The sequence below is a fragment of the Ambystoma mexicanum genome, chromosome 5q (assembly GCF_040938575.1).
Source record: "Ambystoma mexicanum isolate Mex_15411 chromosome 5q, UKY_AmexF1_1, whole genome shotgun sequence".
Taxonomy (NCBI): domain Eukaryota; kingdom Metazoa; phylum Chordata; class Amphibia; order Caudata; family Ambystomatidae; genus Ambystoma; species Ambystoma mexicanum.
The window spans coordinates 422,031,172-422,053,455 of record NC_090933.1 but is presented as its reverse complement, the minus strand read 5'-3'; the positions used below and the strand labels follow the sequence as shown (position 1 = coordinate 422,053,455).

General features: G+C 46.2%; 1 protein-coding gene across 1 annotated transcript in view; it reads right to left on the bottom strand.

Moving 5' to 3' along the window:
- Nucleotides 1–10,688: 10,688 nt before the first annotated feature.
- The window catches only part of CABYR (calcium binding tyrosine phosphorylation regulated), a 610,964-nt gene continuing 599,368 nt past the window's right edge, over nt 10,689–22,284 (bottom strand). Inside the window, exon 6 of the mRNA XM_069620914.1 lies at nt 10,689–10,843. Coding sequence (XP_069477015.1) covers nt 10,827–10,843 — 17 coding nt within the window. The 3' untranslated portion in view covers nt 10,689–10,826. The remainder of the gene's footprint in view (nt 10,844–22,284) is intronic.

Here is a 22,284-nt window from a genome sequence, read left to right as displayed (position 1 = left end):
AACAGATGTGTATAACTAAGGACCTGTGACTCACCAATTTGTTCAGAAGCTTGAATCCCGAGTCCAGTCGAAGGAAGGAGTCAGCAGCTCTATTTCCTCAAGGAATCCGAAAACTGCTGAGCTGACACAAATACAGAATCAAGTGAGGACCTGGATAGGCAACCTCTTCCCAAAGTATGAGGGACCATTGTGCACCTGCTACTCTTCATCAAAAGTGCCCTGGAAGCCAGTCCTTGTGCCTGCCGTCCGAAGGAGGAATATTCATGAGTTCAGAAAAGGAGTGCGTGGACATCCTGTACCGAAGAAGTCCATTTGTGTCGCCCAGGGTCCTGTGGAGTGTTTGTGACCGCTGGAAGCAGATTGCTACATATCGCCCAGAAGAGGCATAGTACTGCTTGAGATCCGCAGTTGCGAAAGTTCCACCTGATCAAAGAATCTTTTAAGGGACATCCCTGACACAACATTTAACCACTTTTTCCCACAAAGGAAGATATCCAGCAGTGGGTATCCCGCCAACAAAAACCGAAGACGACATCCTGAGTGTCCAGCCTTGGTGAGGGTCCATAGTCCAGTCCAGTAGTCGAGTACAGAAGCCATTCAGAGGTCTGTGCTGCAGCTGCAGCACCGAGGAACCAAAAGTCGGAAAACCACAAAATCATAAAACCTGACACCTACTTCTGCCACTGCACCTGTCATCACTGTAAAGCATCCAAGGACCCCAAGGGTCTTATCTTCTTCAGCCAGGCCTTTTTGGAGTCCACAGCAAGTTTCACCTTCGTGGGACATCCACAGTTGGAGTAAAGACCCACCATCGGAAACCACTGAGAAGACCAAAAGTGCTTGCGTTCCGACACTGTCTGGTTCCTCTTTTTCTTTTGGCCTCGGCATCCCAGCGACTCCTTCTTGCACAGGGGGTCCATCTTCAAGGGGTCCCATCGAGTAAAGCCAAGAAACTCCACCACTTTGTCTGAGAAGGCACCAAAGGTACTGTGATGAGGAAGAGCATCTTCCAGCATCGGGAATTATCCAGGGGTCCCATATTCATCTTGGATCCTGTTCTCCTGTGGCATCTCAGGTACTTTGGGGTAGTGGAACCTGTAGAAGTAAAGCAGAACAGTATTGAACTTGTATGGATTGGGCTATAATGGACAAGATAAGGTTCATCCGTATTTTTCCCTTACAAGTTGCCCCGGTGGGGGGGGGGGGGTCGATCCTCACAAGGTATCACTATTTAAGTCTAAAGAAAGTATACTGCCTATCTTCTGAAACAAATCTGCTTGTCTTCCTTGATCTATGCAGTCACCCCTTTCTTAGTAATTCACATGCTTTTTAAAGACTGAGCAGTTGGTGCATTTTGATAAATCTAAGCATTGTGTGGTACCACATAGAGCATATGTAGTATTGCGATTATTAGAATAGTATTGCCAAAGTACAAAGTGTTATTATTTATATTTATATATTTATCTGACACTTATTGTTATGTAAAGAAGCTGTGTTATCACCTAACCTAGTGTGTGGACATTCCTTTGTGGGGGCTTTGGGACTCACTGTACGTAAGAACCAGCCTGCATCACCTCCTGAGAGCTTAAGCCTTGGTCGTCCACAGCTAGCACATAGAGATCTTTCTGGGGTGTTCTGTGCCTCTGCCCCAACCATATATGACTACAGATACCCCCCTCCTGTCTTTATACTGCACATAAACTTTTAGAGCTGCGGGAAATCAGACCAGTGCTGATGGCCTTTTTGCCATTCATACAGGGGAATAATGTCCTGATAATGACGGACAACACAATGGCCATGCATTACCTCAACAAAAGAGGTGGTGTAGGGTCACTATCACTGTGCAGGGAGGCAATGCATCTCTGGTTTTGGGCTCTTCAACACAGAATTTCTCTATGAACTGTTCATCTAGCTGGAGAAGAGCACAACGGCTGACACTCTGAGCAGGCAGAGCATGATCTACCATGAGTGGGATTTGGCTCAGAAAGTCCTTCTAGAGATCTTCGCCCTTTGGTGAACCCCTCAAGTGGATCTGTTTGCGTTCAGTATGAACAGGAAATGCAACCTGTTGTGCTCCATGGAATTTCCTCAGCTAGGAGCTCTGAGGGATGCATTTGTGGTGGATTGGGAATTTCCACTCCTGTACGCATTTCCACCAGTCCCCGTCATTCCTCATGTCATCAGGAGGTTGAGGACATTCAGAAAATCCATGATCCTGATCACTCAGGATAGGGCCAGCAGGACTTATTATCCAGACCTTCTGGATGTTTCCATCTGCCCTCCAGTTCCTCTTCAAGACAGCAGACCTGCTTTCACAAGAAGGGGGTGGGTGGCTGTCTTCTCCACCCAGAAATCAAAACCCTGAATCTTCACGCCTGATTTCTTAAAGTTTAAGATACAAAGAAGGGATCTCCCAGAAGATGTTCTAGAGGTTTTGCTTTAAGCGCACGCCAGAACAAGGCTCTTATTTTAAGGTGCCCATTGTTATTCAGTTCCTTGAGGGACTTACAAATATCTTCCCTCCGTTTCCATTCATAGTTCCGGCTGAGGACCTTAACTTGGTTTCAATGGATTGCTTTTCTCTCCCAGATTCCTCATCTGATAGATATTCCTTCTAGTTCTGCTTCTTTGGAAGATTTTCAATAGGGGGCGTAGTGGACCTCGACCTGGTCGTCGACCATTGATCCGTCTTGATTGGCGTCTGGGCGTCAGCTCCGGATGTGATGTCAGGCACGCTGATGTGGAAAACGCTGCCCAGTATGTCCTGGAAGGTGAGATGCACGAGGATGTCCTACAACTAGTGGAGGATGGTAAAGATTGTGGCCAAGAAGTCGCTGCAAACAGGCTTAGACAACACCGACTGTGTGGGCCAATCTATGGCTTCATACCATAACATTGAGAAGGCAGGCCAACCTCAAAACCTCTGGGTTTTCACCTAAAGTCCAAGTGAAACTTTTGGACATGACCTTCGAGGGTGATCTTTTCAGCCACAAAGCCGACGATTCCGTAGAGAAATTAAAGGAATCAAAACTCGCTGCCAAATCCTTAGGCCTAGCTGCGCAGCTGGCCAAGACTGCCTTTAGATTCGCCTCTAGGGCACGGGGCTACAGGAGATATGCTCCTTATGGCAGAAGAGCACAGCTCCCTCTGGCTATGCAAGGGCAAAAGTGTTTCTCATGCTCCAGAAGGGGATCTAGAGGTCAATAGGCAGTGTCAGCGGCGGGGGTGACCCAGCCTCCAAAGCCGCTTTGATTTTCCCCTCTTACAGCGCACCGGTTGGGGGAAGGTTGACGGAGCACTTGCTCCAGTGGCAGGCAATTACTTCCGATGCCTGGGTTCTACAGCTCATCCAATGAGTTTATTGTCTACCTTTTCTAAGAAAACCACCGGACAGACCGCCCCCACCTCCAATCCAACCGTGACAAGAGCTCCAGGAGGAACTGAGAGCCCTGTTGATGAAGGGTGCAATGGAAGAGGTACCTCCCGAACAGAGAGGGTTGGGTTGGTATTCCTGGTATTTCCTGGTGCCCAAGAAAGGAGGAGGTCTCCTTCCCATTCTGGACCTCAGGGCCTTGAACAATTTCTTGAGGAAAGACAAATTCAGAATGGTGACATTGAGAGAGATGATCCACGCTCTCGAACTTCAGGACTGGCTGGTGTCCATAGACCTATAGGACGCCTATTACCATGTGCCAAATCAATGAAAGCACAGGAAGTTCCTAAGGTTCACCATAGCAGACATGCACTATCAGTTTGAGGTGCTTCCCTTTGGTCTTACCTCTGCCCGAAGGTCTTCACTAAACTCATGGCAGTAGTTGCGGCTCACCTTAAGAGATCCGGAGTCCAACTATATCCATATTTGGGAGATTGCCTGATCGATGGAAGTCTGTAGTGCAAGTCTTGTGTCATCTGCAGGACACTTGCTCACTGCTCCACAGGCTGGGCTTCTCCCTCAACTTGAAGAAGTCCCACATGACACCAGTCCAGTTCATCAGTGCAGTCCTAGGTACCTGGGTGGGGAAGGCTTTCCCCCAAGGAGAGAGTAGTCTGCTTGACACAGATGGTGGCCTTATTCCGGAACAAAGCCACTCTACCAGCGGCTTCCTTCCTCTGAATTCTAGACCTCATGGCTTCCTGCATTTTTCTAGTGCCAGAGGCCAGGTTGTGCATGAGATCACTGCAATGGTTACTGAGAGATCAGTGGTCTCAGTACCTCGGCACACTCTCAGATCTCCTCCGAGTGTCCATATCAGTGGTCAACGAACTGTCCTGGTGGGCAGACTGCAACAGTGTTTTGGTGGGGGAACCCTTCTGGCCTCAGACCCAAGTGGGCACGGATGCATCCTTGAAGGGTTGGGGCGCTCACTGCGTGGATCTGCAGGTGAGCGGCCTCTGGTCAACACCGGAAGCCAGGTGGCACATCAACAGGCTGGAGTTATGAGCTATCAGGAAAGCGTTTGCCCAATCTCTGAGAGAAAAGCATATCCTCGTCTTGATGGACAACACTGTGGCAATGCACTACCTCAACAAGCAAGGTGGTGTGCACTCTCTCCCCCTCTGCACGGAGGCAATGATGCTTTGGTTCCACCTTGCTTGTTGAGGTAGTTCTGGTTGCTGGAGAACAGGATCTCGGCCTCTGCAGTTCATCTGGCAGGCACAGAGAATGACTTGGCGGATGCTCTGAGCAGGCAGAGCACCGTCTCACACGAGTGGGTAGTGTCTCAGGAAGTCCAAGAGGAGGTCTTCTCTCTCTGTAGTAGCCCAGCAGTGGATCTGTGTGCATGGGTTCTCCGCAGCGACCATGATCTTGATCCCCCCGGAATGGGTGAGGAGAACATGGTAGTCCAATCTTTTGGATCTGTCCACCTCAGCAGTTGTCTCGGCACACGGTATCTCCTAACCCAGTCGCTAGGTCGGTTACTCCATCCGACCCCGGAATCCCTCAACCTACATGCTTGGCTCTTTAGAGGATGCAATATGGCGACTGGGACCTCTCTGAGGAAGTACATGTGGTGTTGCTGAATGCACGCAGACCATCTACAAGATCTTTGTATGCGTGCAGATGGAGAAGATTTGAGGCGTGGTGCAGGGAACGCGAGACTGGCCCCACCTCTTGCCCCACGACTACAGTGACCTATGCTGTAAGCCACCCTTCTTGCGCTTTTTCCGGGAGAAAGTTTCACTCCTGGTAAGGCCTTGTTTCCTTCCCAAGGATGTATCAGAATTTCACTTGTGACAGTCCATCGACCTTCCGGTCTTCTATCCTCCCCCTGACCCTTCTAAGCAGGAGGAACGGTTCCATCGTCTTGATCTTTAGAGGGCAATGAGTTACTGTTTCTCCAGGACAGCTGATTTTAGGAGCGCTGACCATAACGAAACAGACTTTATCCCATTGGATAATTCTCTGCATAGATGAGTGTTACCAGGCCGCTGGGAAAGAATTACCAGCAGGCATCAGGGCCCATTCCACAAGGGGAAACTCTGCATCCACCGCATTGAAGAGGGGGGTCCCTGTCCAGGAGATTTGTCACGTTGCAAAATGGTCATCTTTGCACACCTTTGCCAAACACTATAGCCTGGATGTGGCTCATACTTCTGATGTGTGTTTTGGCAGGGCTGTGCTGCAAAACTTTTTGATATAACTTTCTGCCCGCCTCCATTCGTAACTGCTTTGGGAGTCTATCAAATAAGGAATCTGCGGGAGAAAAGTAGTCCATTAATAGAGTAATTACCATACCGTAATGTTCTTTCTATGGATTATTCTCCTGCAGATTCCTCATCACCTCTCTTATCCATCCCCGCTCAGAAAGTCAGTGGTTTGTGCGCATCTTTCTATTTCACGTTGACTTGGTGATGGTACTGTGTCCATTTTCTGTCTTCCTGCCACAGTCCTAAAACAAAAAATATTCTAACACTACTTTAGTGTTCTTTTTCAGTAGTTCCTTTTCGGAGGTCTATCTCACTTTCTTTTAAAGGCCTCATTAGTCCGTTCGTTCTCTCTGTTTTTCTACGTAGTGGTGGTGCTCTGGAAAAAAGGGGGAACTGAAGCTGGGGCGTAATGATGTGGTACTTATATGATGCCTGACGTCACATCCGGAGCCGATGACCAGATGCTGAGTAAGACGGATCGATGGTCGACGACTGGGTCGAGGTCCACTATACCTCTATACAACATTATCTGAAGCAGCAGAACTGGAGGGAATATCTATCAGATGAGGAATCCGCAGGAGAAGAATCCATAGAAAGAACATTACGGTACAGTAATTTCTCCTTTCAATTACTTAATTGGAGTCCCATTTGAGCCTCTCCATTCTTGTCCGCTCAGGTTACTGACTCTGAACACTATTTTTCTATTAGTCATCACCTCGGTTTGCAGGGTAAGTGAGCTTCAGGCTTTGTCATGCATGCCTCCCTTGACCCCCGTCTCCAAGGAGAAGGGTGTTCTGAGGGTACGCCCTTCCTTTCTCCCTAAAATGGTCAGGGTTTCACTTATCTCAGAAAATAGTTTTACTGGCTTTTTACCCACCTCCTCATTCTTCCAAGTATGAAAAGAGGTTACACTGACTAGATCCTAGAAGAACATTAAGCTTTTACGTAAGCAGACTCGGTAACATCAGACAAGACTACCAGCTTTTTGTTGGTTACATTGGATATAAATTGGGACAAGCTGTGACTAAGCAGACCTTGTCACAGTGAATAATTTTGTGTCACAGAATGCTATTCCTTGGCTGGTAAGGATGTTCCGAATAATCGAAGAGCACATTCTACCAGAGGGGGTGGCAACCACTTCAGCGCTACAGAGAGGTGTTCCGGTGGAGAATACATGCAATGCCGCAACCTGGTCTTCCTTGCACACCTTCTCAAAGCATTATTGACTAGCTTACTTATCGAGTCAGGATATTAAATTTGGCAAGGCAGTTCTTCACAGCATTAATCAATGGTACAATTCTGTTGGCACACCTCCCTTTACAGACTGATATGGGAGTCTATCAATGATGAGGAATACGTGGGAGGACACAATCCATTAGAAGAATAAATTACGTACCCCTGGTAATGTTCTTTCTGATGGATGTTCCTCCTATGGATTCCTCATCGCCCTCCCATCCTACCCCGCTGACTGTAGGGGAATTTTGCTGTATTGTACCTTCCTCTCTTTTACCGCCTGGGGGTTTCTTTGTATGCTCAAGGCATCTGTGCAAGACGAGGGGAAAATTTGAACAGAGGCAACAGGCACAGTGTGTGCTATTTATACCAGCGTCAACGTCATGGCAAAAGGCAGGAATGGAAGCCACAGAGGGACCTCCAGTTGATGACGCACAGAACCCTCTGCTTTCAAATTTCCAAAGCTGCAAGCAGAATATCCGGTGTATCAAAGATGAGGAATCATTGGCAAAAGTGTGTGATCCTGGGCAAACTATTTAATCGCACTCTGACTTAACTGCACACATTCGTGTCCTTATAAGTGATCACATTCACACAAAAAGTGTACCCTCAGACGCCTCTTATTGTTCCCCAATGCCATCACCTAGAATTGCATTATTGTGGCATTGGCTCTCCCTCAGTCCCATATCACTTGATTTGATAAGCGGATAGGCGGATATATAGTCTCACCAGCCATTTGCTGCCCCAGAGATGTGTCTGGCGGTGGGACTGCAGCTGAACTCCCCACGCGCTTTCACTCTCCCCATATCCTGTCGCGCTGTCACTCTTGGTCTGCACTGCCACTGCCTCTCTTCTCACTCCTCGCACCCTCACTATCCCTCTCACCCTGGAACCCTCGCAGATATCCACTCTTGCACCCTCATTTCCACTGGCGTAACAAGGGCGCCCACCGCTCCTGCGATGCGGGGGCCCCACCAGCTCATGCCCCACTTGGAGAAAAAAAAAAGAACAATATTTTTTTTTCAAAAAAATCTTTTTCTTTTTCTTTTTGATTTCACTCTGCCTTCATAAAGAAATTATTTTTGTAGCATTATTATAATTTTTTTTGGGTGTGCTGCGGGGTGTGTGTGTACTATAGTGAGCGGTGTGTTGCGGGGGAGACCCCCGCAGTTTTTTTTTTTTAAATGCATGCCACCAAAGGTTTGAACGTTTGTTTTTCGAACCTTTGGTGGCATGCATTTTTGACCTTTTTGTATTGGGCGAACCATTTTTATCAGTAATTTCCACCGATTCCTTCTTGGCGATATCTGAGATGTGAGGAGAGAAAGAGAGAGTGGAGTCAAAGAGGACAAGGTTTTTTGCATCGCAGGAAGAGGGCCCAAAGCGGGCGGCCAGAGTGCGAGAGGGAAGCAGGGGCAGGGGTCCAAATGAGAAGGATCTCCATCTTATTGGCATTAAGTGAGAAATCGTTGGAGGCGCACCAGTCCTATATCACGGATAGACAGTTAGGAATGAGAGAGAGAGAGAGAGAGGAGTCTGAGGGGAGCCTGAAGAGGAGAAGGTAGAGATCAGGTGGGCCAAAGGGGCCAAGGAGAGGTTTAAAAACTAGGGTGAGGATGGAGCCCTGGCGGAGAGACAGGGACCAAGTTGCACCTGGGAGGGGCGGTCCAAGAGGAAGGAGGTCAACCACTCAAGGGCCTGATCTGTGATGCCCAGGTTCTCATGGAGTCGATTGATCAGGATGGCGTGGTTGACCATGTCGAAAGCAGAGGAAATATCAAGGAGGCTGAGGACAGAAGGAATGCTGTAATCAAGGTTAGAGAGCAGATCTTCACGTGTGTTCAGGAGAGAGGTTTCCGTGCCTCTGGCAGCAATGAAGCCAGACTTATGGTCATGGAGACAACCAACAGATTCAGTGTGAAGAGTAAGATGTGAGATGGCCAGTTTTCTCTAACAGTTTGCCCAGGAAAGGGGTGATGGAGATTGGGCGATAGTTTGCCGGGCAGGCAGGCAGGCAGGCAAGGCAGATGGCTTCTTGAGCAGTGGGTGCAGAAGGGAGTACTTAAGGGGAGGGGGAACGTTCCAGTGGTGAAAATGTGATTACAGAAATCTGCCAAGGCTGGAGTGAGGGTGTCAATATGGTCCTTGATGGTTCTAGAGAAGCAGGGAGCACCTGTTTGAGCAACAAGTTCATAGATCGGACTTGTCTAGAAACCTCATCAGGTATTGTCAGAGAGAAAGAGGAGAAAGGAGGAAGAGAAGTAAAGAGGGCCAAAGGGGGGCCAAGAGAGGGAGAGGAAGAGGAGATGGAGGGCAGGATGTCCTGAGTTTTAGTGGAGAAGTGAGAGAACAGAGCCATACAGAGGGCCTGGGAGGGAACAGGAGAGGTAAAGACTGCAACAAGATTCACCAGTTACTTGCAGATTTTAAAGAGTGTGGCTGTGTTGTTAGAGGCCACAGAGACGCGGGCATGATTGTGTGTTCTCTTCTTGTTGAGTGTTATTGCTTGGACTGACATTTTGGTGCAACCAGTCTAGGTATGTCTAAATGTGGCCTGGAATGCTTTACTGTAATGTTATTACGTGTCTACACTGGCTTACATTGTGCAGCCAGTTGGACATGTTTTCATTGTGTCATGGCATTTTTAATAGGAAAGCATTAATGTTCCTGCGCACTGTTGATGACTTGCATGTATTGGATTGCTGTTACCCTACAAAACAATTGCAAACACTCATTTTCCTCAGAAAGTGTGCTGTATATTGCATTAAAACACATATTTATATCTTTCTGCTAGTGCAGTGTGTCGGATACCCCTTCAACAGCACATTCGTGCATATTGCGCAAGCGTGATAATCTAGTCCGGCCCAGAGTTTGGCGTGACCCGTGATTTGTTGCTGAGTTGGGGAGGGCCCTCAGCATGGCTCGCAGGGGGCCCCCCACATTTTGTGTTACGCCATTGCGCATTCCATCTTCTCTAACTCTCACCTTTGCTTGCAGCCCTTTTTCTCTCATACCCTTGCTTTTTCACTCACCCTCGCTCACCATCTCTCAATGGCTTTCTGCCTCTCTTTATTCCCCTTCTCATTCACACCTGCAGCCCTTCTCGCTTGCGGCCTTGGAGCGTTGCGCTGTCCTTTGGACCCTGGTGCCTATAAAGGCAAAACATAAAGTACAGCAGTAAACGCCATAAATATTGTGTTTGCCAGCCTTTCTTTCATGTGAACCTGAGAAATGATGTTTGAACTTTTTCCAGACCTGTAAAGAAGTGCTGGAATAAACTCAAAGTGGCATATTGCCTAGGAAGGAAGACTGACTAGTGCTGAGTATACCCTGCTTCTTCCAGAAAATATTCTATTCCTAGCATCAGCCAGCATTCATTTCCAAAACGTTCAGGCCCTGATTCATGGAATTATTTGCGTGTAAAACGCAGATTTGCACGCCAGTCTGCCCGAAAATCCCCATACGTCAAACAGGGATTTTCGGGCGGAATGACGCGCAAATCTGCGTTTTACACGCAAATAAGTGTTTTTAAGAGCATGTCTAAGCACACTGCGCAAATGTCAAAATTTAATAAAAAAGTAATAATTTCATAAATGCCCATGTTGTTCAAGCCCTGATTTTGGAGACTGTTTTAGCCAGAGACATTCCTGTTTGTTCTCAACTTACTCCACTGGCCAGCATACTTTATGAAGGGACTCTTCTCACAAGGAATACAACAGAATCCATTGTTTGCATTTGTTTATTATGGTATCCTCCTCCCACCAAGCCAACAAGGCGTTCACTCACAAATCAGACCTGAACACGTGTTTGCATAATTGAGTGCACATTTATTAAGGGGAAGATGACAGACAGGCTAGCACAGGACATTTATTCCGCAGTGTCAAGACGAGATTGACGGCGAGGTAAGGGTCACGATGAAAAAACAGTGTCACTGAGCTTCGGGGTCAACACGGCGGCGGACCTGTTAGAAAAACATAGACAATTTAAAATGGAATAGTAAAGGTTGAACAAATGCTGCAAGTGAATTAGTAGCAGCTTGATTTCATAATCCACGTATTGTTGAAAACGTATGTGCATAGACCTCGTCTATCAAAGCATTACAGCTATAATTGCATATAGTAACACCTGTTTGCAACAGTGGGGTCAAAGAGAGCAAGCACCACCCAGGTGTGTTACCTCTGTGACTAGAACGACCTTCTTACAAATGCTACTCTTCGTATTATGGAGGTTTAAACACGATTTGGTAGATTTTTCTGCTTGTGTACTTGTATGTTTAACGAATGCCACATTACTGCAAATTTGGTGTTTCTGTTTAGATACAGCCTATTCCAAAATGTGAATTTGTGACGAAATGATTTCTGCCCTGCACAAGTAAAAGGGTTAGTAGTAGCTGAAGCGCCTATTCCGCCCTCAAACTGCTACAAACCAAGAGTGGTCCCTATCATAAAAGTAAAACAGGCACAGTTAAGAGATATAGCGCCTTTGTCTTTTATGGGCCAAAGGAAGGCTGAACTCTGAAAAGGGGTGAGGAATGTAATTCAGTAGAAACCCAAACATCAATAGTACAACAGTCCAAACTAAAGGGAATGTCCAACCAAGGTTCTATATAAAAAATAATATCCTTTAATGAAACACACCATCTGAAAAAATAACTAAATAGAAAAACCCTACACAAAAACCACCCCTGCAGGAAGAAGACAGAATATGTACAGATCTAGAAAGAGGTAGCATTCTGAGTAATGAATCAGGGTCGTAAGGCAAGTAAACACCACAACGTTTGTAAAAGGGCATGGCCAAAGGGGCAGATAGCAGTCAATAATACCTTCTGCAGTTTGACACATCAAACCAAGGTTCTTGATGCTGTTCAAGGTTTGAGTGCCGGAGTCTCCTTCTAGATGTGGAAACAATATTGAGCAGGGTGCTTGAAGAAGAGCGGATTGTGAGGGGCCCCCAGGATCGGTTCGACTGCAAAGATGCTGGTTACTGGAGACGCAGTCCTACAGAATCGATATGATGAAGCACTGTAGGAGGTCTGGATCGTGAGGGCCACCAGGATTGGTTCAGCGGCAAAGAGGCTGGAGTTTGTATGTGCAGTCCAGTTTGAGCGGTTTCATGTGTTGGTTGAAGGTCAAGGCTCAATAACCCACCAGGGTCAGTTTGACAGGCGATGAAGATTGTCAGTGAAGATGCTGGCAGGGCAAGCAGCGGTTGGAAGGCAGCAGAAGCAATAAAGAGCTTGTAGTTCAAGCTCTGGCAACAACATGTTCAGTACTGCGGTGGCAAACAGGTTTGAACATGTAGTTCTGTATTTCAAGTACAGCAGTTGCATTGTTCTAGATGAGGAGCAGTGTCGAGCAGTAGTCGGACAGGAGGTTGTGCAATTTGAAGGCGATACGTGGAAGTGTGGATTGTGAGGACTATCCAGGTCAGTTTGACAGCGAAGAGGCTGGGGACTGGATACATGGTTCGGGTTGAGTGGCTCTGGTGCAGCATTCGAAGGATCCCTCAAAGTCTGGTCGACTGTCGATGAAGAAAGGCAAAGAGGATTCTGGTGGTTTGAAGGAGGCAGGAGCCATGATCAGCTCCAAGTTAGAGCCTTGGCAACAGCGTGCTAAGCTAGTGTGGTGTGGCAGTGAACAGGTTCAAACGTGCAGTTCGAAGAGTGGGTGAGTGCCAAAGACAGCTCTGGAGGGTCCTGATGGCTTTAGTACAAATTGTTTTGATGGCGAAAACGATGGGATCCTGGATGCCTTGTTCCTCGAGTTGCTGTGAGTCCCAATCCAGGGACTCAAGGATACATTTTCCGTCCTTGTTCTCGTGCTCTTGCACACAGGGGAGGCTGGTCCACGACTGCAGGTGTCACTTGACACAGTGAGGTCCTAGGTACCATTGTGGCTAGCAGAAATAATGGTCTTGTCCCAACAGCATTTCACCCCACTGATCCCTGGGGATTGTTAGGGGACAGAGCTCACCTCTGCCTTGGACACTCAGTTTTCAACCTTACTGGCTGAGGACTTTGGGAAGATCAGCTTCCCCAACAGAAGTCCAATGAATTATTCCTCAGGTTTTTGTTCAAAGGTGAATCAAAGGAGGAGTTGGGAGACCCCTTCATATAAAGGCAAAAGCCCACAGGTGTTTTGACTAAAGCTACCCTGCTTTATGGGTCCAATCCCTGTTCTTAGAACAAGTGGACTTTGCCTTTTGGCACCACACCCAAACGGCTTTGTGATAAAGAAAGTGGAGGGGACCGGAAGGAAAGATACAGGCAGGGAGAAACAAGATTGTGGTACCTTCCCCCTGCTGAACAGACCCCTGTGTCTACACTAACCATGTCCCCCCTTCCCTTCTCAATAGGATTAAAAACCCCTTTTGGTATGCAGCACCATGGTGTGAGGCTAACCCCTTTGTGAATGGATGTGCCCTTTGATACCTGTTCCCAGGACAGCTTCTTATCGAGTGTCTGTCTCTCTGGGGAGGGTTTTACATGCCCTCACAAAAGCAGTAGCAAGTACAGCTTGTCTGGGGGGGGGGGGGCAAGTATAAATAAAACCCTTCCACAACTGAACTCTATAGACATATGTGATATCAAATTCATATTGCTTGGATGACTAAGAGATGTTGGCCACCATACCTTAAATGTATGGTTTTTATTTAAAGTTGTACATGCCACCAGGACTTCATACGTAAAGTTATACCATTTTTGGAAAGGGTGTATTTCTTAAATGCAGTTCCTGCGCTACAGAGACTTGGCTGTCACTGCAGTTGTCAAATGGGCACCGGTGACCCCTGAAACTGTTCTGTTCCACTGGAGAGCAGGAACTGCAGATAAGGCTACTGATACAGCAGGGCACAGGTGTACACTATGCCTTTGGAGTGGAGCTTATGAAATGGGAATTGGATTGGCAGATTACCCTTTCAGAGATGGAATTACCCCTATCATTTTATTAAATTAATACAAATAAAAAAGGGAGAGCTTCTACAGCCTTGTCTAATGGCAAGCCATCACCGAATTGTATTGTTCTCATTTGTTGTGCACCTATCGAGAATTATGATTGGCTAAATATTCTAGGTGTGATGAATCATGGGAATCAGTCACTTCTCCCCAAGGGGGAGCCTTTCCCTGTGAAGCTGGCCGGTGAGCCCGCTCCGCAACACCCTCCTTAGGAGTGGAGGCAAGCAGGCCCTCACCGGGAAAGACTCCCCTTTGGGGACCAGACTCTCATTCTGATGAACTCCCTAAGAAAAACACCACCAACATACCTCTAAAACATCCAGTGAAGAAAGGCATGAAGAACATACCAAAATCTGTTATTGCCATCAAGATACTCTGCTTACTCCTCCAAGGAAAAAAGTAACATGATACTGATACGATGGAAACGGCTTGTGGAGGAATACCGATCAACATTATGCTGGGAAAGGCCCAGGAAAGCGTAATAAAGGAAAAAGGCAGAGATTGTGAGAAGACTGAGTGAATCTGCGAGTTATGAACTTGCTTTGAGAAGAATCCTGAAGGAAAGCTACATGTGCAGCATCCTGTGCGACGCCCAAATCCAGCTGAAGTTTCTGATGCGTGGCATTGGAGAAGAGAAAGGACAAGAGAAACCAAAGTGAAGGCGAGGTCTCCTAGTCCAGAACAAGAGCTAAATGGTGGTGTGACCGAAGTCGAGCAGAGGTGGACCAGCAGGTCTGTGAACTATGCTGATACCATTTCATTGAATGGAAGGACACACAATCGTATGTAGGATCTGACCATTTCGCTATTACCTTTTATATCTCGAACCCCCAGCCTTCTCCTAAATCCCCCAGCCCTACAAAAATAGTCACTGGCAGAAAGGTTAAAAAAAATCGCACCAACACCTACAGTCTTGTTTGGGCAATATTGTTTCCGAAATAGGGCCTGGCGATCGCATGGTCATCACTTTTTTGAAGCTATTTACTGAAATGTAAGATTTCGCCGCCCCCATCAAATCTAAACCGGTGAGGGATAATCCAAACCACCAAACCTGGTTCTCCCCAGAATTGAAATTTCTGACGAAACAGAAAAGAGCTTTGGAACTACGCTGGTTTAAACACCAATCTAAAGATTACTAGAGTGGCCTGGAAGGAAGCTAATAAATCTTATAAACAATTAAGGAAACCAAGAAAAAACACTCTAATGGTCAAATTGAATCCTCATCCATCCACACTGGGAAGCTTTTAGAAATCCTGAAATCCCTGGAGAAACCAAAGGCCTCCCTGTTTCCTTTCAGTCCAACAAACCAAGACTGTTTAACTATTCAAGCTGCACTAGAGGCTAAGAATGTAAAAGCCCAACTTAAAATAACCGAGGCGCAGGCACTCAATGCCCCCCTCAATAATCAGGATATCCCCCAACTTAAGGCTCAGAATTTGCAACATTTTTCAATCCCGTCAAATCTCTACCCTCGACATGTCCAATATGGTGTCTTCTATGTGCCCAACCTCCTGCCCACACAACCTGTTTCCACCTAACCTAATCCTGGACCACAAAGAGCTATTTGCTCCCTTCTTAACTTATTTAGTCAATGCCTCTTTTAGAGATAACCATGTACCTGATGTCATTAAACCAGTTACAATCACCCCATTGTGAAAAAAACAATATCAATCCCTTAGAACCCAGTAACTTGAGACCCATCACAAAATGTCAATTCCTCTTAAAAATCCTAGATAAAGTTGCCAGCACTCAGCTTTAATCATTCGTGGAATCCAATGGAACCTTACACAACCGACAATCTGGCTTTCACCCCGCCTTCAGTACTGAGACGGCCCTGATTGACCTCCAGACTCAAACGCTGGGGATTATGGACAGAAGCAGAGGCCGGGATATTGATTTTGTTGGATCTCTCCATGGCCTTCGATCTTATTGTCACGACCATCTTCTTTGATGCCTAAAAAACCCAGGCATCTGTTCCAATGAGTCTGCAAAATGGCTCCAGTCCATCCTCTCTAATCAAGAATCCAGATTTCAGTGGGTGTCAGCTTTCTCCCCTGCTGTGTCACCTCACTGTGGTGTGCCTCAAGGTGCTTCCATCTCCCTTGTGTTATTTAATCTTTACGACAGACCCCTCTGTGCACGTCTTGACAAGCTGGGTGTCATCTTTACAAACGATGCCGATGAAACCCAGATTGTTCTGGAACTCACAGGGAACTATGCCACAGACGCCAACATTTTAGCCAACATTTACAACCACATTGTTAGTTGGATGTTGGAGAATTGGTTGTTGAATTTAATTGCCTGAATGGAACAAAAACAGAGCTTATGGTCTTTGGTTCCAAGCAGGCAAGGGACTGTCCACAGACTACAGCAGCTTCGGGCTAAAAGACAACAATATCAAGATCCAACAAAAAGTCAAAAACCTAGGGCCCAAATTGGAAGCATCTCTCAATGCAGATGCTCATTCATCTTATTTGAAACATACATGCAATTATCATCTACGCATCATAAAGGAAATCCTCCCCTACATATCTGGGAGCAACTGCGTTACAATCGCAAAAGCTACCATATTGATGAGACTTGACTATTGTAATTCTCTCCTTGCCGGCGCCTCCTCCTCTTACATATTAAGGTGCCAGGTAATCCAGAACGACGCGGTCAGAATTGTAACAAACACTTCCATCTCAGATCATAGGAGGCGTTTGCATTGGTTACCAATCATGGATTGGATTGCTAGTAAGGTTGGTTCTATGGTCCACTGATGCCTTTTTGGCTCCTCCCCAGACTATCTCAAATCCCTGGTTCAGCCATATTGGCCCGCTAGATCCCTTCGTTCATCAGGGTTATGACTAATTCAGGGCCCAACAGTGAAATGTACCGGGTCTTAGTAGATCCTTTCCAGCTAAAGGGGCAAGTCTCTGGAATGACTTGCCACTGGCTCTTAGACTTAACCCTGACCAGCTATCCTTTAGGAAGGCCTTAAAACCCCTTCTTTTCAACTGACTTCTGCCTGATTAATATCTTGGATTTCCTGTTGCGTTTTTGGTGTAGGTATCTCTTGTGACTATGTTTGCGCCCCGATGCCTTGCGGCTGCCGGCGCAGTACAGATAAATAAATAAATAAATAAAACAAAACGGTAAATCACAAACAGTGTATGAAAGCGCAAGAAGTACGAGAGGCTAACCTGACAAGTGCAAAATTAAGTCCCAGCCCGTCACCACAAGTCTCGATGACAATGGCCTTGAGCGCAAAAAACGGGAGAAATGGGAGGGGAACTGGAGAAAATCATTACTGACATGCTCATACTCATCCCAGTAAAATATAAGATATTCGCATTGAGTGAGAAGAAAGAGAATGATTACTGGCACGCTCATACTCATACCCAGTCATGATCAGATATTGATATTGGAGGAAGAGCCAGAGAATCATTACTGGAACGATCATGCTCCTCCAAGTCAGGATAAAGCATGCAGAGTGAAAGACAGTAAAGAGAATTCTTACTGGAATGCTCCTACTCATCCCAGTCAAATTAAGACAGTAATGTGGAATGAAAATCCATGCTGGAAGGTTTATAATCCAGGAGATCAAGGAGACAACCCAGAGATATTACTGAATAGGAGATACTGTGAGAGGGACAAACCAAGAGAACAGATCAAAATAGAAAACAAGTGCCAAGGCTGAAGTGAAACCAAAGTCTGTGAAGTAAAGATTAATGACTCGGGGAGTCAAGGGATAAGTTCTAAGTGTTGGACAAAGTTATCCTATGAAAGGAAAAGGATAAATACATTTGGAGTAAGAGAAGAGAAATACAAGAAGGAACAAAAGAGTAACCGAAGGAAAGAGCTGCTTGAAACGTTGAAGAACCCAGTAGTTGAACTTTGTGACTTAGTAAAAGTAGCTACCAAGAACTACTTAAAACTACTTTCTTGGATGGAACTTGGTGAAGAACCAGCTCACAGAAGGGAATCATTCATCTGGATTTTGTCCTTATAATAGTGGTAGGGTTAGAATAGGTTAGTTTGCACAGTGGACTGATCCTGATTTGGGCTCTCACTGACTGACGAACACCTTAGTTTTGTTAGGTAGCGAAACCCTTCTCGTAGGAAAAAATAGGCGTTTGTTTCTTTCAGTTAATAAAAGTACCAGTGAGATGGAAAGTGGGTCTGTGTCTTTCTTCTGACATATGGCCCAGAGGTCGAAGTGGGCGGGAGCGGTCAGGAGCGGTGCTCCCATACTTTTTATTTTTAAGTTTCACCGTTCCTATACTTTTATTTTAAAAAGAAACCATTCTGGAATTGTTTAGTTTTAAAATAACAGTGTAGGAAGAGGTTCAAGTTTGCACTTCAGTGCACTGACCTGCACATTCCCATAAATAGCAGGTGTGCTTGTTTGGGAGTTTGGATTGTGTGTGGGAGGGGGCGCAGAGATGGGGTTTGTGGTGAGCGGGGCAGACCAGTAGGGAACATAGTTCCACTACTTCTTTTAGTACACTTCGACCACTGATATAGCCTCATGTTGACACACTCTGTAAGAATGGACTTTCATGCTTGTTAATAAACACGTATTAAGATTTTTGCAACAGAACAGAAAAGCAGTTCAAAACTCACCCAATTGCATGCCAATGTTAAGGAGGATGACCCAAAGACATGACCTTTTATGGCTAGCTAACAGATCAATTTAGCTCTGACGTTGAGGACCTTTTGCTGTCCTTAGGGACTGACTATGGAAGGCCCTTCTGGGGTAGGCCTAGGACTCAATGGCATATGGCATTTCCTCCTTTTTAATGGCATAGATGGCAAAAAAAGATGCATGGGAAGTGGCCCAGAAAAATACCAGGCAGTGGTGCTTTAATTCAAATGCTGACACACAAATCTATGCATGACAAGCATTGAAAACCCCTATCTAAACATGTCCGAAGGCCAGACAACTCTTGAACGATAGATTAACTCCAACAACCTGAAACCTAATGGCGAGAAAATAGAAATTCTAATGGAGTCCTTCTTTCTACGATATCCTATTCTACATTCATATCCCAGTACAATTGATCTTCAGAAACTTTTCTGCAACCAGAGGGTACAGCGTGGCTCCATCTCAGCACTGCCTGATACCTCTGCACCCCCTGCACTGGACATGAAGTTGGGGTCCAGTCCATATCAAGGTGCCACACCCCATGATTTTGGTCCCTTTTTTCTGTGCATTCTTTTTTTCTTCAGGAAGACTGCTACCTTGGTTTTTGCAAAGACCTCCAGCTTCAAGCATTGCACGGATTGCGTCCGATAGATGTCGATCTCCGATCCCCAATGGATTTGTCTGTGCTGCCTGGGGGAGGAACACGACCAGGAACAGGTACAAGGTCATTGTTATTCAAGAATTCTTCAACGACTGTTATTGTGTTCACTAATCCCCATCCTCACTGAGAACACCCTATCCCTCTGTGGTGTTCTAACTTTAGATTGCAATGGTGTTCCGCCTATCTAACAGGATAGAAAGAGGCGTAAACTTACCCTAACACTACAATGAAAACCGTGTTATTACAAAAAAACAGCCTGGGAGCCAATCCAATGGCTGCAGAGGTGGTGGAGCAGTTCATGTGGGAGTATTTGGTAAATGGTATACTGCCATGTAATGTATTCACCCAAACCTTGAAATGTTTGCCGCGCAAGATTCCTGGTTGGAGCCTTGCTGCATGCATGCACCGGTACAGACACGCATCAGTTCTGTGCAGACAGAACTAGACCCTTAACCAACCAGACGGAGAAGTATACATGTCATCTCTGAATAATGTTGCGCACTAATATAGACAAGGCGCTTACAAGGTTGGGCTTGGTGCCTGTCGTATCTGATGGGTGGATGACTAACGGCATAAGTAATAAAGAAATCGGTCTTGAAGAAGAGGACTGCAACAATATGTCATCGAAACCAGTCGACCAGAGACTATTCAAATAAGTCACGTGAGATACATGCTTGAGAATAATAAATATGAATGATCAGTGTCTACATGACACCAGATTGGTTTTAGTGTTATTCATTTTCATTGTAAATTGTTGCTAATATACAACAATAGACTCTGTGGAAAATATTAGGCTAAAGTATAAAAGCAGTCCATGTATAAAACACGAAGGACATTCTTAAACGAGAGAGTGTTGCCACTTTCTCCTTTCTTTTAAGGAAAAAACCTTTTTTAATGTAGGTCGAGCACACCTCACAGAGGGTGAATAAATTACATGGCAGTATACCATTTAATGAATACTCCCACGTGAACTGCTCCACCACCTCTTCAGCCATGGGACTGTTTTTAAGTAAAAAGACGGTTCTCAAGTTTACCCCTCTTCCTATCCTGTTAGATAGGCGGTTCACCATCGCAATCTAGGGTTAGAACACCACAGAGGGATAGGGTGTTCTTCAGTGAGGGTGAGGGTTAGGGAACACAAGAACAGTTGTTGAAGAATTCTTGAATGACCATGTACCTGTTCCTGTTTTGTGTGATAATGTAATGTAGATATAACAGGAACATCTGTATCCCCATATGAGGCGCATGTAGAAAATAATTAATTGCCCTTTTGTTTGTTTGTTGAGGAACATGACCCCCATGACTGTACTCCAGGAGTGGGCAGCTAAAACTATTACCTTTTTTGTTACCTTTTTTCCAAAAAGACGAAGAAAAGAGAGCCATCGCCAGAACCTTCACGTTAGCCAATCGTGCACTCCAGAGGATTGCGAGGCCTTCAGTTTAAGGATGCTGGACATCTTTGGCAAGGTGCAGACAACTTCATTGGCACCATCAGAGCCCACCATGCCTGAACAGGCTAGCAGGGACTATCCAAATGATTACAACCCCATGCCTAAACGCTTGGATCTATCTCCTATGCCGAAGGTCAGTCCCGGTGCTGCATGCATCACTCTCTGGTATCAAGTCCTTGGTGCTTGAGCCGACGTCGTCAAATTCGACATCATATGCGCAGTTGGGACTGGATCACCTATCGAATATGCCCCACTTCCTATGGGGACCTTTATTTAAAAGAGCAGCCGAATCATTGACTAGGAAGGTGATTCTATACATTTGGGATGGAACCACTATGTCCCAGAAAGGATACTACGTCCCTGCGGAGTTCTACAGTGAGTAAGAGGGATGTTTTGAAGCTGGCTTCTGGGCTGTCGGATGTCAGTGGCCTTTACACTTTTCTGGAATTGGATATACTACCAGCATCGTTTCTGGGTAGACCCTACGCCTCTTTCTAACACCTCATGCCCATAGTGGGTGATACCCTAGGGTTATCAGACTGAAGGTTCAATCTGAACTGACAGATATTCTGGATTATGGGCCCAAGAGGGATACTGCCATTCAATGTGGTAGTTGAAGCCCCAGTGCTGGAAACCTGGTAGAAATCTGCCTCTGTACTAACAGTGTATTGGGAATGGGTGAGGAAATGTCGTCAAGCTCGTTCTGATCCGGGCTTCCAGTCAACCCATGCCTCCCCCGACGGCTCGGTGGTACAGGCTGCTACCGCCAACCTGCAGACATTCACTTCCCTCTTCTTGCTCTGGACAGGCATAGCAAGAGACTGGACGACGCAAGAGAGAGTAAAGTTCTGGCCTAAAGCAGCCTTGCACTCAGAGCGATAAACTCCTCCTGTTCCCTGTCCTAATTTTCTTTTAGCCTCTCTGCGGCGGTGAGTAGTGCAGCCAAACGCCTTCCTGAGGGAGTGGTGAGAGAGGGCCTCGAGGCCATTGTAAATGATGGCAGGGAGGCTAGCCAGCAAATTCTGCAATCGGGACTTGATATGGCTAACTGTGTAGGGCATGAAGTAGTACGGCGACACTTTGATGAGGATTTCAAGGTTTGCACAGGATGTACAGGTGAAGCTCCTGTACATGCCGTTTGAAAGACACCTCTGTAAAGCGCTCCGTTGCTTCTTGAAGCTAGTTCCACGCTCAATACCATAATAATAATAATGATAATAAAGGATCTAACTTCTTCTGGGCCAAAGCAGACTATTCCTTGCAGGAGTTTCAATCCTCTAAGGTGACTGCCAAATCTTTAGCTCTGGCTGTGCAACAACCCTTCATCCCAACCATCAGAAGACATGGGTTTTGACCCTCTACTCCCTATGTCCCATGTGGTAGAGGTCAGGCTCCCAGAGCCAACAAACTCGCCTAGGAGGCCAGAGAGAAGGTATTGTGCTTCTTCAGTCCCTTTGGCCACCCCAGGTGAAAAACCTCTGTGAGAGGACTTATCAGTGAAAGCGAGAATGTCCTTGTTCAGCTCGGAACAGGCCCACACCATGTCTGACTTTTGGGACTTGCAGTTAGTTCATCAGCGTTATTGACTCCCTCTAATCAAACAGCATCCAGACCATCTTCCTTCTAACTTTGGCTTGCCTCTGGAACCCCTCCTGTTGGGGGAAGTCCATCAGATTCTGACAAAAGTTTTGATCAAATTGATACAGCG